At 39.7% G+C, this 14,360-nt stretch overlaps 1 protein-coding gene across 3 annotated transcripts in view; it reads left to right on the forward strand.

The window, feature by feature from the left end:
• Positions 1-14,360, forward strand: part of LOC124974061 (lambda-crystallin homolog) — a 137,583-nt gene that overhangs the window by 16,824 nt on the left and 106,399 nt on the right. For 2 of the 3 annotated variants that reach the window (XM_047537622.1, XM_047537621.1), the window contains exon 2: positions 12,499-12,606. In XM_047537622.1, coding sequence (XP_047393578.1) covers positions 12,499-12,606 — 108 coding nt within the window. Of the gene's footprint in view, positions 1-4,599; positions 4,855-12,498; positions 12,607-14,360 lie in introns of those variants that run through there. The other variant, XM_047537623.1, reaches the window with a different exon arrangement.

Consider the following 14,360-nt stretch of genomic DNA (forward strand, 5'->3'; position numbering starts at 1 on the left):
TGAGGTACTACTATACATATTTCCTTTTTTTATTTTTTAAGAAATTTATGGTTTATTTTCCATAACCTTATTTTCATGTTGCTTAATAAGTGTCTGCATAACAGCTCAGGACCACTCGGTGGTTGTTCCTGCTCACTCAGTAGCCTGAGCAGTGGGAGCTGCAGACCAGTCTTCAGTGGCTGGCTGGTCACTCCAGCCTTCAGTAGGAAACTGCTGGATAGGCACAGAGGGCACCTGCACACCTGCAGACCAGTCTGCAACCTCAGGTTGAGTAGTGGTGAACTCAGGAGGTGGAGCAGTCCATTTACCCTGAAATTCCTCCTTGGTCACAGCTTTTTCAGCAGCAGCCTGCTCTTCCTTTTCAATCTCTTCAGGATCTCTGTAGAAGTAGAGATCAGGCATGACCTCCCATGGGTGTTCACAGGAAATGGTGCCATGCATGCACGGAATTTCTCGGGCCAGCATCCACCACATCAGACCCACAGAATGAGCTCCCTTATTTGTTGCACAGAATGGCAATGTCCACATAGTGCAGAGGAGAGTCTGTGTTACACAGAGCAATGGTGGGCAGATTGACGTAAGATGCTGGTGACAGAAGATACTGGTAAGAGGCTGGTGGTCAGCCCTGAGATCAGTAACCACCAGAAGATGTGGCTCCTGGAAGGCTGCCTGGATTTGGTTAGTGAAGGTTCCAGGAGTGAAGTGACCAGCAATAGGAGTGGCTCAAGTGCAGCAGCAAACTTCAGCACAGCCCGCTGGCCAGTATTCCTAGAGGATATGACGCTGACATCACCAGGGTCTTCGATGGCAACGATGGCACTAGCTGCCAGCAGAAGTTTCTTCCAGGTTCTCTTTGCATTTATGAAGCATATGTCATCGCTTTTCCTTTTGTAGATATATTGTTCCATCTGGAAATCAAGGTTGGTGCCACCTAAGTGGGTTCCTGCTGCAAGGAATTCGAGGACTTCCTCCTCCGTCATTTGCAGAACGTCAAGGGCTCCGGACATTGTGACAGTTTCCCTTTAAGTAACAGGTAGCGCGAAAAGGCCATATTTTTTATTACATCACAATATCACAAAACTGAAACTCTATACCCATTAAATGGTAATTCTCTATTTCCCCTTACCCCCAGGCTTATGTCTATTTTATTTTTTGTATCACACTCTCTTGGTTACTTAACTTTATAGAAGTCTTAAAATTAGAGTTCTCCTAAATTTATTCTTTTTCAAAATTGTTTTATTCCTTTAAATAATATTGGAACTTGTTCTGGAGTGCACTTAACTTAGAATTAGGTTGGTTATTTTGAGTCTTGCTTTTAATCTTTCTCAGGGTGATTCCAGAGAACTTTTCCACTACTAATGCAACATGATTTCTGAGGATTCTACTGATGTCCTTTTTATTATGAGGTTTTCTCACTTTGACTGGTGGGAACACAAATCTCCTCAGTTTTATGACAGTTCTGAGGATTTTTCTGTCTACTCCTTTCTTGGACCACCCTTGGATATGTTCCTCTATCATTTGTACAGATCAGTACTCAGCTAAAGACTTGAGGGACCTCTTCTCCAGAGCCCTGGAGCATGTTCTCCTCTGTACATCTTTTTCTTCTTTGGTACTATGTCCTGCAAATTCTGGTCATTTTGCTTTTGTCCCTGTTATTCCCTCTTGGCCAGAAGCAGGTGTTCTTTGAAAATTCCATAATCTTTTTTTTTCCCCTTTGGTGATACTGGAGATTGAACTCAGGGGTGTTTTATCACTGAGCTACATCCCCAGCCCTTTTTATTTTTTATGTTGAGGCAAAATCTCTCTAAGGTGTAGAGGCTGTTGTTGAACTTGCAATCTTTCTGCCTCAACCTCCTGAGTCTCTGGGATTATAGGTGTGCACCATCATGTCCACCTAAATTCCAGAATCTTTAAAACCCTTTCTCATAGATATTTATTATGTTTTCAATTAGAAGCTATATGGAAATAACTTTGTCCATCTTCCTGTCCTCTTGCATTTCTGTACAATAGATCTCTAGGATTGGATTAAGCCAAAAGGCACACAACATTTTAAATTTTGAGAAATTAACAACCATGAGAGCTCTTTTCACTTAATTGCAAGTTTAAAGGTTAATTTGCCATAGTTCCATAGTTCTGTGGGTGCTGACAGAAGAAAGAAATGCCTGGATTAGAAATAGAAGACCTTATGATTCACCAGAGAGTTGGCATATTTACAAAGTTTCTTTCTTAACATTTTCTTTTGTTTTATTTATTTATTTTTTTAAACAGGGTTTTTCTTTGTTTCCCAGGCTGACCTCCAACTCCTGGGCTCAGGAGATCTTCCTGCCTCAGCCTGGGACTACAGTTATACACCAGAGGACCTGGCTTTTTACAGGGTTCTTGATGCTTAAATTCCTATAGGGTTATATACAGGGCCAGATGACCCCTGCATTTGCAATGGGTAAAGGCTCAAAACTTTTTTTGTGTTTTATTTATTTTTCTCATTTTTTTGAGATGGTGTTTTGCCAAACTGGCCTCAAACCCAAGTAGCTGGGACTACATGTGGGCCCCACCAGGGCCCCCAGGGCCCAGCATTTTTTGAGCAAACAGCAAACGTTATAGTGGGCAGCAATCCCACTTCCAGTGGTGAGCAGTCACAGGTACTCACTGTGTGGGAAGCTACAGAAACTGCTCAGCATCAGAAAATGGAAGTTTTGGAGTCGGTACAACTCAGTCCAAACACCACGGATGCCCAAGGACTATGACTGAATGTTCTCCCAATGATACAGTGTGACATTTCCTCTAGAAACACTATGCCAATTTAAGCCTGCCTTAAATTGTGTATGAAAGAATTGTAGCTCTGAAAGACTCCATTGCCATTGGAAAAGCGGTCTGAGAAGGTCCTCCTGAGAGAAGAAGGGGATCTCAACTCAGTCCTGACTGGTTCTTGGCTTATGCCACAAAAAATAATTTTAGGATATTTTAGAAGAGGCCCAAACACAGGTTTATTTAAGAAAGTAGAGATATTTATCTAAGAAAACCAACAATACAGCAGGAAACACAAAGGAGAAGTGTGGTGCTCAATAGTGAGTTGCACTTTGGTGTCTTGAACTCTTCCTTTAAAGGAAATTTATTAATAGTAAATGTGGGAAGTATGTGTGAGTTTAGTTTTTTTCCAGTGAGCTTAGTTTTTTGTTGTTTTTTTTTTGGTACTTAACCACTGAGCCACATCCCTAGCTTATCGCCCCCACCACCCCGGTTTTACATTTTGTATTTTGAGATAAGTTCTCACTAGGTTGCTTACAGCCTCACTAAATTGCTGAGGCTGGCTTCAAACCTGCAATCTCCCACCTCAGCCTCTTGAGGTACTGGGATTACAAGTCTACACCACTAGGTCTGGTGGTAAGCTTAATTTTCTTAACTAAGCACAGGGTGAATCACGGTGGTCTTGTTCTTTCAGGATCTCTGGGTTGATGTCATCCAGTCAATAGACAATGCTTAGAATATCCCCATAAGTCTCTAACAATATTTTCCCTTTGCTTTATTTAGTCTAAAGTAAATATGCTGTACAAACTAATAACGTATTAGTCATTTGGACTAACAATACTCTAAGATTCAAGGGCTTTTTACAAATTCAGGCCTGGGGAAACACAGGCTTGGGGAGTAAAGGTGAGGATGTACATGGAACTTGGATTAAAATTATATTTTCGTTTCCCTTTCCTGTTAGTTTCCTTTGTACCTATCATTTCACCAATTTCATGGGTGAAAGATGACTTATCTTTGTTGGGGCACTTTTCATTTTTGTTCAGTGAGATTGAATATCTTTTCAAATGTTTATTGAAAATTTGTGAAATTGTTCTTTAAAACCTACTCTCTCTGAGACTTCTGTTTTGCTGTTGACTTGGGGAAAGCAAACTGAAGAAAGAGCTCCATTCATCATCTGAACCTGTCGGTCACATTTCCAGCTTGAATGCTGCCTAATCATTTTCAACTGAAGGATGTGACATTTTCCCTTTCGCTTGTGCTGTATGGGCACAAACTTTTGTCATCCACACATGACGCCCTTTTCATTTGATCTCGTCTGTTCCTGGCTCCAAAAAGAGCCAGGCTTTGAAGCACTATGAGATTTCCTTTTTCTTACACATAAACCAACTTGGTCTCTGGAAGGAGGAAGTACATTTCATAGTCGGCATAGCACAGTATAAAGAATTCAAATATGTCCTTCAGTTTTGCAGAGTAACATATCCGGAGTTTCCCCTTTTCTGCTCTCCCAAAGTTCTGCAACCTCTGAACTTTGAAGCAGAACGAATTACCTGTGTAAATCCAGTAATAAACTGAGCCTGACCTAGTATGTATTGAAAAGGTGCTACTATCTTCAAATGGGAAATACGTGTAAACGTTTCTTTTAGGGTGCTTTAGTGGTCTACTCATGTGCCAACCTGGCAGTCTCTTCCAGTGGACACTGGTTTCACCATGCACAGTTAGAAACTACAAAAAATAATAATAATAATAACTCGAATCACAAGTGTCTGCTCTTTCCGTTCTTGCGTGTTCCTTGGTAATTTCAAGGAAGATCCATTTTATAAGTGGTGCTCATAACTTAAACGCTAGGTCAGCATCCAGACAGCCAGAGTCAGCAGCGCCCTGGGGCGCTCGGGAGAAGGCTGTGCAGCCAAGGGAGGGCAACTGACCGCCTGCCCCGCCCGCAGCCTCCGCACGCCCCCAACCCCAAGGCGCCGGGACCTGGCACGGAGCTCCGCGCAGGACAGCCCCGCCGGTGTCGTGGTGTTCGCGCTCGCTGTGCCGCGTCCCTGGCCCAGTTAGGCTCCTGGCCATGGCGTCCTCGACGGCCGGCGGGGTGGTGATTATTGGCAGGTAAAAGGTTCCGAGGTGTCGTGCTGTTGCCATTGGATCCTGGGGAGGCGCTGGGGACCCGGTTTCCGCGCTTGGGCCCACGCTTTGCGTCCATCCGGGTGGGCACTAGCTTGCTGCTGTACCTGAGAACCGGTGGGTGCGCCAACTTCCCGCCCTCTAAGGGGCTCTTAGCTCTTGTTTCCCTTCGCCGAGCTGACTAGGCTGGGAAAGAGTCTGGGTCAGCGGCGGTGTCAGGTAGAAGCACCCTGTAGAGTGCTAATGTGAAACTTGATGCTGATTTACCCCAACTTCCGAAAGCTGAGAGTAGGCTGCGATTGCAGTGCAATTCCTGGGATGTACCAAACGATGCCCGGCCTACCAGCTAGTCCACATAGACGCTCAAGGCATTGAATACAACAAAACAAATTTTGGCAATGATCCTGCGATAACTGTATCGTTAGTCACAGTTTATGAATGAGAAAACAGAAATGAAGCAATTTACCCAAGGTCATAGTAAATGATGGAAATGGGACTAGCCCAGAATGGAGGGCTCAGATGCAGGCTTGTCAAGGATGCCTGCAGGGCACATTCCTGTCTGCTAGGGAGGAGGTAATTGGAGGCCTGAACAGGTATTCAGCAAACACACCTGGCACGTGGATGGATTGGCGTTTCTGATGTGGATGGCCTTATCAGTTTAACAGCCCCTATTCCATTCAAATAGAGTTCTGGTTTGTGCTCCCACGCCCACTTTCTTTCTTTCTTTCTTTAGTTAAAAAGGGGAGGTATATTATGTATGCCTTTCCATTGTCTAGCTTTTCTTAGAAATTCTAAGCCACGTATGTAATCAAATGTTCTAGTAGTTGTTTTAAAGTAAAAATAGATAAAACTAGATAGATGCATAACTATGGTCCCAGCTACTTTGGAGGTTGGAAGGGGAGGATTGTTTGAACTTAGGAATTTAAGGTTAGCTTGGGCAACATAGCAAGACCTTGTCTCAAAAAAAAAAAAAAAAATGTTGAAAATTTTTATAGTACATTTTATTTAATATACTATCTCCTAAATGTTATTATTTCAACAAGTATTAAATTTTATAAAAGAAATACTTTACTTTTTAGCATTGTCTTCAAAATCCAGTATGTATTTAATACTTGGAGTGCATCTATTTTTGTCAGTTTTTTTTAGCATTGTCTTCAAAATCCAGTATGTATTTAATACTTGCAGTGCATGCATATATTTTTGTCAGTTTTTTTTTTTTTTTTTTCTTTTTTGGCCACTGTGGCCAAAAGACCTGACAAGAACAATTTTAGAAGAGGAAAAGTTTATTTGGTGCTTATGGTTTCGGAGCTTTTGGTTCACATACAACCAGGTCCCATTGCTCTGGGCCCCAGGTGAGGCAGAACATCATGGTGGAAAGGTGTGGTGGAGGGAAGCAGCTCAGAACGTGGTAATCAGGAAGAAGAGCACCGAAGACAAAATATAAACCCCAAAGGCATGCCCCAAAGACCTACCTCCTCCAGTAATACCCTACCTACCTACAGTTACTACTGTTATCAATGGATTAATGCATTGCTGAGGTTAAAGCTCAAATAACCCAATATTTCACCTTTAAACTTTCTGCATTGTTTCACACATGAGCTTTTGGGGGCCACTTCATACCTAAACCATAACAACAGATCATCTCAGATGAGCTTAACATTCCCTGAGGCTAGTGGCAACCATACTGGACAAGGTTTGTTTAAGTAATGATAGAACCTTTAAAAAAGTGGATATTCAAAAACTTTCTTCTGTCCCCATTTTGTTAAGACTCCTTTAAAAAGTATTACAGGGCCGGTAGCCTGAGTATTAGAGTATTTGCCTATCAGACATGAGACCCAGGGTTCCATCCCCAGCACTGCAAAAAAAAAAAAAAAAAAAAAAACAACAACAAAAAACTTCCAATTATTTTCAAAATGCAGGTCAAGCTGTGAGAGAAGGTTTGCTTAATGAGACCAAACTGGAATGTCTTTGACCTTCAGTTGTTGTAGACGAATCAAGGGACTTCACTTTTCTACCTTTATGTAGCCTGAGGCTTTCTTCATTCCCTTCCCTGGCACCTCCTTTTTCCTTGGAATTTTCTGTCCGTTTGATTATGGGCACTGCCTCTTCTCAGCCAACACCAAGCTTCATTATAAGACCCAAGCAATGGAAATCTGTGCAGTAGCTCCAGATCAGCCTTGCGCTTCCTCCAGTTTATCAATTTCCCTTCCCTAGGGGATCAGATCCTTCAACATGAAAACACATAGTATTTCTTCTAAACTGATCCCATTCTCCCCCTAGTTACTGCCACATTTCCTTTCAAAACTTAGTAAAATTGTCTGTATTCTGTGTCCAGTTCTTTCTTCTATCATCTATCTCTTGACACTGAATTATGGAAAAATTTCAAACCATATTAAAGTTGAGAGAGTAATATAGTGAGCCCATATGTAACTATACCCTGCCCCCAACTTCAACAGTTACTAACATATAGATAATTGAGTTTAATTTATATATTCTCTGGATTATTTTGAAACAAATTCCAGACATTATATGATTTCATCTATGATTGTATCAGCATGTATATCTAAAAGACACAGACTATTGTACAAATATATAACTGAAATGCCATCATCATATGAAAAATATTAACAAAATTCCTTAATATCTTTAAGTATCTCCTCTGCATTCAAAATTTTCCTTATTTTATTTTAACACCTGATTTGATTGATTCAGATTCCAAATGAGGCCCACATACTTTATTTGATGATATTGCTTCTTGATGCTTTTAATCTATAGATTTATCATCCCATTTTTTTTTAAGTTTCTTGAAGTATATTTGTTGAAGAACATGAGTCATTTGCCCTGTATAATCTTCCACAACATAGATTTTGCTGAATGTATCTCTAGTGTCATTTACCATTCATTTCTTGATCCTGGAGTTAAATCCAGGGATCCATTTTATCCTTTTTTAAAATTATTTTTTCATTTTATAGACTGTATTTGATTCATTGTACACAAATGGGGTTCATCTTTCCGTTTCTATGGTGTGCACGATGTAGAGTCATACCATTCGTGTAATCATAGGTGTACACAGGGTAATGATGTCTGGACTTTCCTCGGGATCAGGTCACAAAAAGTGCTCTGATCATGGTCTCCATTCCCATTCATCCTACTAAACCCAATGGCCAATTCTCAGTCCAAATTCTACTTGATCACTGAGTTTTGACCCAGATGGACCTCTTGTCTCCTTGAGGCTCCCTCCACTTACTGACCCTCTCACCTGGTTATCATTAAGGTTGGACTGTACTAAGTTTCAGTTCCTTAGAGATCTCACTCATCTTGCATTACTAAATACTCCATATTCATGTTCCAGCCCAGATCTTGGCCCTGAACCAAGGACTTCTATCCATTTATTTTGCTTGACCTATTTGTTAGACATCTCTCAATTAAAATACCCTATATTGAACTCCTTATCTTCTCTCCTAAAATCTTCTCCTATAGAATTAATGAGCTCTCCATCCTTTTTGGTCTCCAAAACAAACTTGGCATTCATCCTCAATTCTTTTAGTCTTTACACTCTACGTTGAACCTACCAGCAATTCTTTTTGTCTATACCTTGAATATATTATATATTCAGAACTCAGCTCACCACCGATCATCCCTTCTGCTTCCATCCTCTTCCAACCTACCATGATATCCTGCAATAGGCTCTGGATTCCTAATTGTCTTCTTATTTCTATCTTTGTCTTCAATACAGATACTGCTTGACTTATGATGGGATCATATCCTGATGAACCATCATGAGGTGAAAATATTAGAAGTGTGAAATGCACTTACCACCAACTCACTTAACATCATAACTTAGCACCACAGCACTATAGAGTGTTGATTGTTTCCCCCTTGTGATCCTGGGGCTGATTGGAACTGTGGTCACTGCTGTCACCTATCATCATGGAAGAAGTTTGGCTCTTATAGCACTAGCCTGGGAAGAGATCCAAATTCAGACTTGCAAGTATGATTTCAACTGAATGCCTTTTGCTTTTGTACCGTCACAAAAGTCAAACCATCAAAAGTTGGGCACTATATATTTTTAAGAAAGCAACTAGAAAGTTCCTTTTAAAACTTAATTCATGTCTTTCATATAAGTCATTCTATTAGATACCCATCTCATACATATCAGTAAATATCTAAATGCCTCCATGGTCTCTGAGGCACTATGTATGTAATCAGCTTCCCTTCCTTCCCTTGGACTTCATCCCCCACCACCCTGTCCTCCACCTCCACTCCAGCTGCACTAGCCTTGCCCATTTGGAACTTGCACCATTCTTTCCCTGCCAAGGACACTTTTCTTCCAGATACTCATGACTTGACATTTCACCTTCTTCAACTCTGCTAAAATGTTACCTTCCCAGTGAGACAGTTCTGGTGGTGCTTTTAAAATTTCTTTGCCTCCTAGTCTCTACTTTCTACTTTTAGTCCCTCTTGTCATTTTCTCTTTTTCCCTGGCACTTTTACTTATTTACAATAAACTAGGCTTATAGCCCACTGTAAGCTCCTAGCGTCAGGCTCCAGAATAGTGCCTGCTACATAGTAGGCACTCTTTACTCCTGAGTAAATCATTGTTGCCTTCATCTTAAATCCATGGGAACAGCCTGCTGACCATTATCTAGTGTTTGTCATTAATGCATGTCAGCATTTTTGTTGTCAACAACTAACATTTATCAAACTCTGCAACGTGCCAGGAATACAAAGGTGAGCAAGATTGTTCCCGGTGCATAGAGCTTACCCTATTGAACAAACAAGAATTTCATATTGCGGGCAAGTGTTGCTTTCCTCCCATTTCCCTGTACAAAACTTACTGTGGTTTTTACTCACACACTTAGATATCCCTTATGAAAGATCTAACAGTTCACAACAAAGAAAAGTGTTGAACCTCCCAGACCTAGAGATTAAGATGGAAGTGAGATCTTGCACTGGTCATTTTCCTCCCTGCATCTGCATCTACTCCTGTGTATGCCTATGCACATTCTGCCTCACCCAACTTCCCTATATTAATATGGTACAATGTGTTATAATTAGCAAACCAATACATTATCATCCACTGATAGTGTTAATTAATAGTTAATAATACTGGTTATTAATGAAATAATACATTATTATTTAGTAATATCTTTTTAAATTTCTGATCTCCTTAGTTTTTAACCTGATGTCCTTTTTCTATTCCAGAATATCAGATTACATTTACAGTTTTCCCCCTATATTCTTGGGTTCAACATCTGTTGATCCAACCAACCACAGATTGAAAATATTTGCAAAAAAATTGTATGCATCACTGGACATGTACAAACTTTTTTCCTTGTCATTATTTTCTAAACAATACAGTATAACAGCTATTTACATAGCATTCACATTGTGTCAGGTATTATAAGTCATCTAGAGATGATTTAAAATCTATATAAGAAGATGTGCTTAGGTTGTATGCAAATACTGTTCCATTTTATGTCAGGAATTTGAGTATTCTCTGAGCAGGGAGGAAGAGGTCCTGGAACCTATCCCTCATTCATACCAAGTGACCACTGTACCTGTTATTTCTCTTTTGACTTTTTTTTTTTTTTTTTTTTTTGTGCTGGGGAACCAACCCAGGGCCTTGTGCTTACAAGGCAAGCACTCTACTGACTGAGCTATCTCTCTCTTTTGACTTCTCTGTGACATTTTCTCAGACTTTTCTTGCCTTTGATGACATTGCCAGTTTTGAGGAGTACCAGTCATGTAGTTGTAGAATGTCCCCCTGTTGAAGTTTGCCTAATGTTTTTCTCATGACTAAGCTGGAGTTGTGGTAGGAAGACCACAGAAGTGAATTTCCATTCTCATCACATGCCAAGGTATCACAACATACACCATCATTATGATTCATTGCTGTTGATATTAACCTTGACCACCTGACTGAGATAGTGTTTCGGGTTCCTCCACTGCAAAGTTATTCTGTTGTTTCCTCTTTCCACACTGTACTCTTTGGAAAAAATTTGCTTTGCATAGCTCATTTTTAAGGGTGGAAAATGATGTTCCATTTCTCTGAGGACAGAATTACTTGGAATTCTTCTGCAAGGGAAATGTGGCTTTTCCAATAATTATTTATTTTTTCAAATATTTATTTTTAGCAGTATGAACTTGTGAGTATGTATTCTGTAGCTTGTATTATAATCCACAAATGGCTCAATTTGTTCCAGTTTTGGCCATTGGGAGCTCTTCTAGTGGGCTCCTGTAATCCCTTTGATATAATTTATTAATGTAGGTTTTTAAAAAAAATTTTTTAGTTGTCAGTGGATCTTTATTTTGTTTATTTATATGTGGTGCTGAGAATCAAACCCAGTGCCTCACACATGCTAGGCAAATGCTCTACTACTGAGCTACAACCCCAGTCCCTTGTTTTTGTTTTTTAACATTTACTTGCTGGTGCTACAGACTGCTCCAGGCTCATCTTATATCTTTCCTGGCTCAGCTCTAGAATTAGCCTTTTCTCTAAGGAGTACTGCTTCCTTTTATTGGAGAATAGTATTAGAAACTAAGAATTAGACTCTAGATGTGTTCTGTACATTTGTCTTTAACCCTTTGAACAACCTCATATGTACTCTACGATTTTTTTATCTTTTTATTTTCTAATAAGTCTGAAATAATGGTTGGATGTGAGGGTTAAGTGTAAGGACTCAAGAGACCTCTTGGCTTTATCTCCTAGCTCCTGCATGGATAGCCTATGTGGAATAAATTCTTCTGTGTCTCAGAGTAAATAATGATAGTACATACATTGTAGGGTTGTTATAAAGATTAACAGAGGTAAGACCTGAGTGTTTAATGGTACCTGGCACCAAATTCATGCTCAAATGCTGTTGTAGTGGCAATTAATTATTTGAGGAGGACAGCAAATATACTTATCCTTCTGTACCTATGGGAGATTGGTTCCAGGATGCCCACAGGTAACAAAATCTGCAGACGCTCATGTTGTTTTCATACGATGGTATAATATTTGCAAAAAACCTATGCCCATCTGTATATTTAAACCATCTCTAGATGACTTTAAATACCTAGTATAGTATAATGTAAATTGTAGTTGTACTGCATTGTTTAAGGAGTAATGACAAGAAAAATGTCTCATATGTTTAGTACAAATGTAGTTTTTTTTTTTCCCAAAAAAAATTTTCAAACCATGGTTGGTTGAATCCCAAGATGTGCAACCTGGGGATGTAGAAGACTGGCTGTACTAACTCTCATGTTCAAGTTAAATGATTTGCATAAGACACTGGTCAAATAGGGACTAAACTAAGGACTTTTTGCCTCATGAGACCCTACCACCGCCTGACTGTAATTTTTTGTTTCAGTGCGTGAGCACCTGATTAATAACCTGACATATTACCATGTTCCCTGTGGAATACTGATCTAGGCCATTGAGTGGGGGGTGGTTCAGGAGTACTTGGGTGGGGACAGATAACATTTTAAATAAATACAGTTATCAAGATGTGTACTTTAAAGAGATTTATTAAATATTGTAGGAATGGGATGTTGTATGATTTTTAAAAGTTTCTTCTGGATGAAGAATGAAAAACTGTTCAATTATTAAATTAATTTGAATCCTTTCTTAATTTTCTCTCCCTGCAGTGGACTCATTGGACAAAGCTGGCCTATGTTGTTTGCCAGTGGAGGCTTCAAGGTGAAACTCTATGACATTGAGCAAGAACAGATAACGAATGCCCTGGAAAATATCAGGTAGGCTAACTGACGCCTTCTGGGAGGAGTTGGAATGGCCCTATTTCTTTTAGTTGATCTTGTTTATCACATTCTCAAGGCTGTAAATATCTGTGATTGTACGTTTTCATTTGATAGCTCTTGAAGTGCCTCTGAGCCAGTGTAGGTCAGGTGCCTGACCTAGGTCAGGCTAGAATGTGAATTTAGATTGGAAAAGGGGCTTCCGTTGTTAGGACAGGCCCATTCAGATTGAGAAGTTGTGAGAGGGGGAAAAGAGGAGCTGAATGTAAATGTCAGGCTTCAAAACCAAGTGAGTTTGTGGACTTCCCTTGCTATGTCACACAGGGGTAGAGAGCTGGGACTTTCTGTGCTCCCTCTGCAGGATAAGCCCATATCCAGTAGGTGATAGCCAGAACTTCATAGGCATTATCTTATAGGAACAGTGATACTAAGCATTGTTTTGATCTATTGATCTAATGATGACAGTCCCCAAATTGAAACTTCCTGAATTTTAGTTAGGGTTTAGAATTCATGTGAGAGGACAGAACTGGAGTTACTTTTGTGGGTGTTAGTAATTGTGACAAATGTACTTGTTAAAGGCATGAGAGTAGCTGGACTTACCAAATTCATAGGACTGAGTTTTAGGAGTGGAAGTCACAGTCGGTAGAAGAAGTATAGAAACCAAAGACAAAGGCCAAGAATAAGGGAGTTCAAAAATAGAGGAACAAAAGTAATGCAACATATCAGAAGGAGAGTTTCCTCACTGCATGGCTCATCTACCTGCGATGACCTTCACTGAATGAATCTGACCATTTCAGACACAGTTTGGTTTAGGTAGTTATTATCCCTCTTTTTAGGATACTTATAAATACATAACTTAAATTTGCCTTTTTGTGTAACAAAAATATGCTTGCTTTATCTAAGTTTACCTTTTAGTAAGATTAGTAGAGGGTATGATGACAGGTTATAAGCATTAAGAAATCAGATATCCTACTCCAACTTTATTGTGTTACAGATTCAGAACCTGAACCCAGAGAAGTACCTTCTTACATATAGTTATAAAGAGTCAATGCCAAGATAAAATGCCAATCCCAAAAACAAAACTCAGACACTGAAAAACCAAAAAGCAAAACCACTCACACAAACTATACCATTTTGGAAGGAAAGTTACTTGGCATTTCAGTGCCCATTACCTGCCAGAGGTGTGCTATTCACTAGGGGTATGTAGGCAGATGATGTATATATAGCCATGGAACTTACATCCTAGTAATCCTTTTTGTTTTGTTTTTAGGCACTGGGAATCAAACCCAGGGCCTCATCCGTACTGGGCAAGCACTTTACCAGTGAGCCACATTCCCTGTCTATACCCAGTAATCTCAATCTTAAAATAAACTCTAGGAGACATGTTGTTACCATGATTTTATGAGAAAACATAGGTCTATGAAGGATTAAGAACCTGTTCAGTAGACATAAGATTCACCATAAGATATAAGATTCCAGCCCTGATCTGTCTGACTTCAAAGACATGCTAAGCATCTTCAACATCCATCTGTACTGTATGCTTTATAGAGATTCTTCAAATATTACTTTTAATATAATATTTGGCATATCCAAAAGAATAGATCATAGGTATAAGTTTAGAAAGAAGAACAATGAAATAATCATCCATGACCCTACCACCCAACTTAAAATTTAGAGCGTTACCAATACCTTGTGTATACCTTTTGGATCTCATCCCCCTGCCCTCCTATCAGAGGTAAAAAATAGTCTTCATT

Source organism: Sciurus carolinensis, unplaced genomic scaffold, assembly GCF_902686445.1.
Source record: "Sciurus carolinensis unplaced genomic scaffold, mSciCar1.2, whole genome shotgun sequence".
Classification (NCBI taxonomy): Eukaryota; Metazoa; Chordata; class Mammalia; order Rodentia; family Sciuridae; genus Sciurus; species Sciurus carolinensis.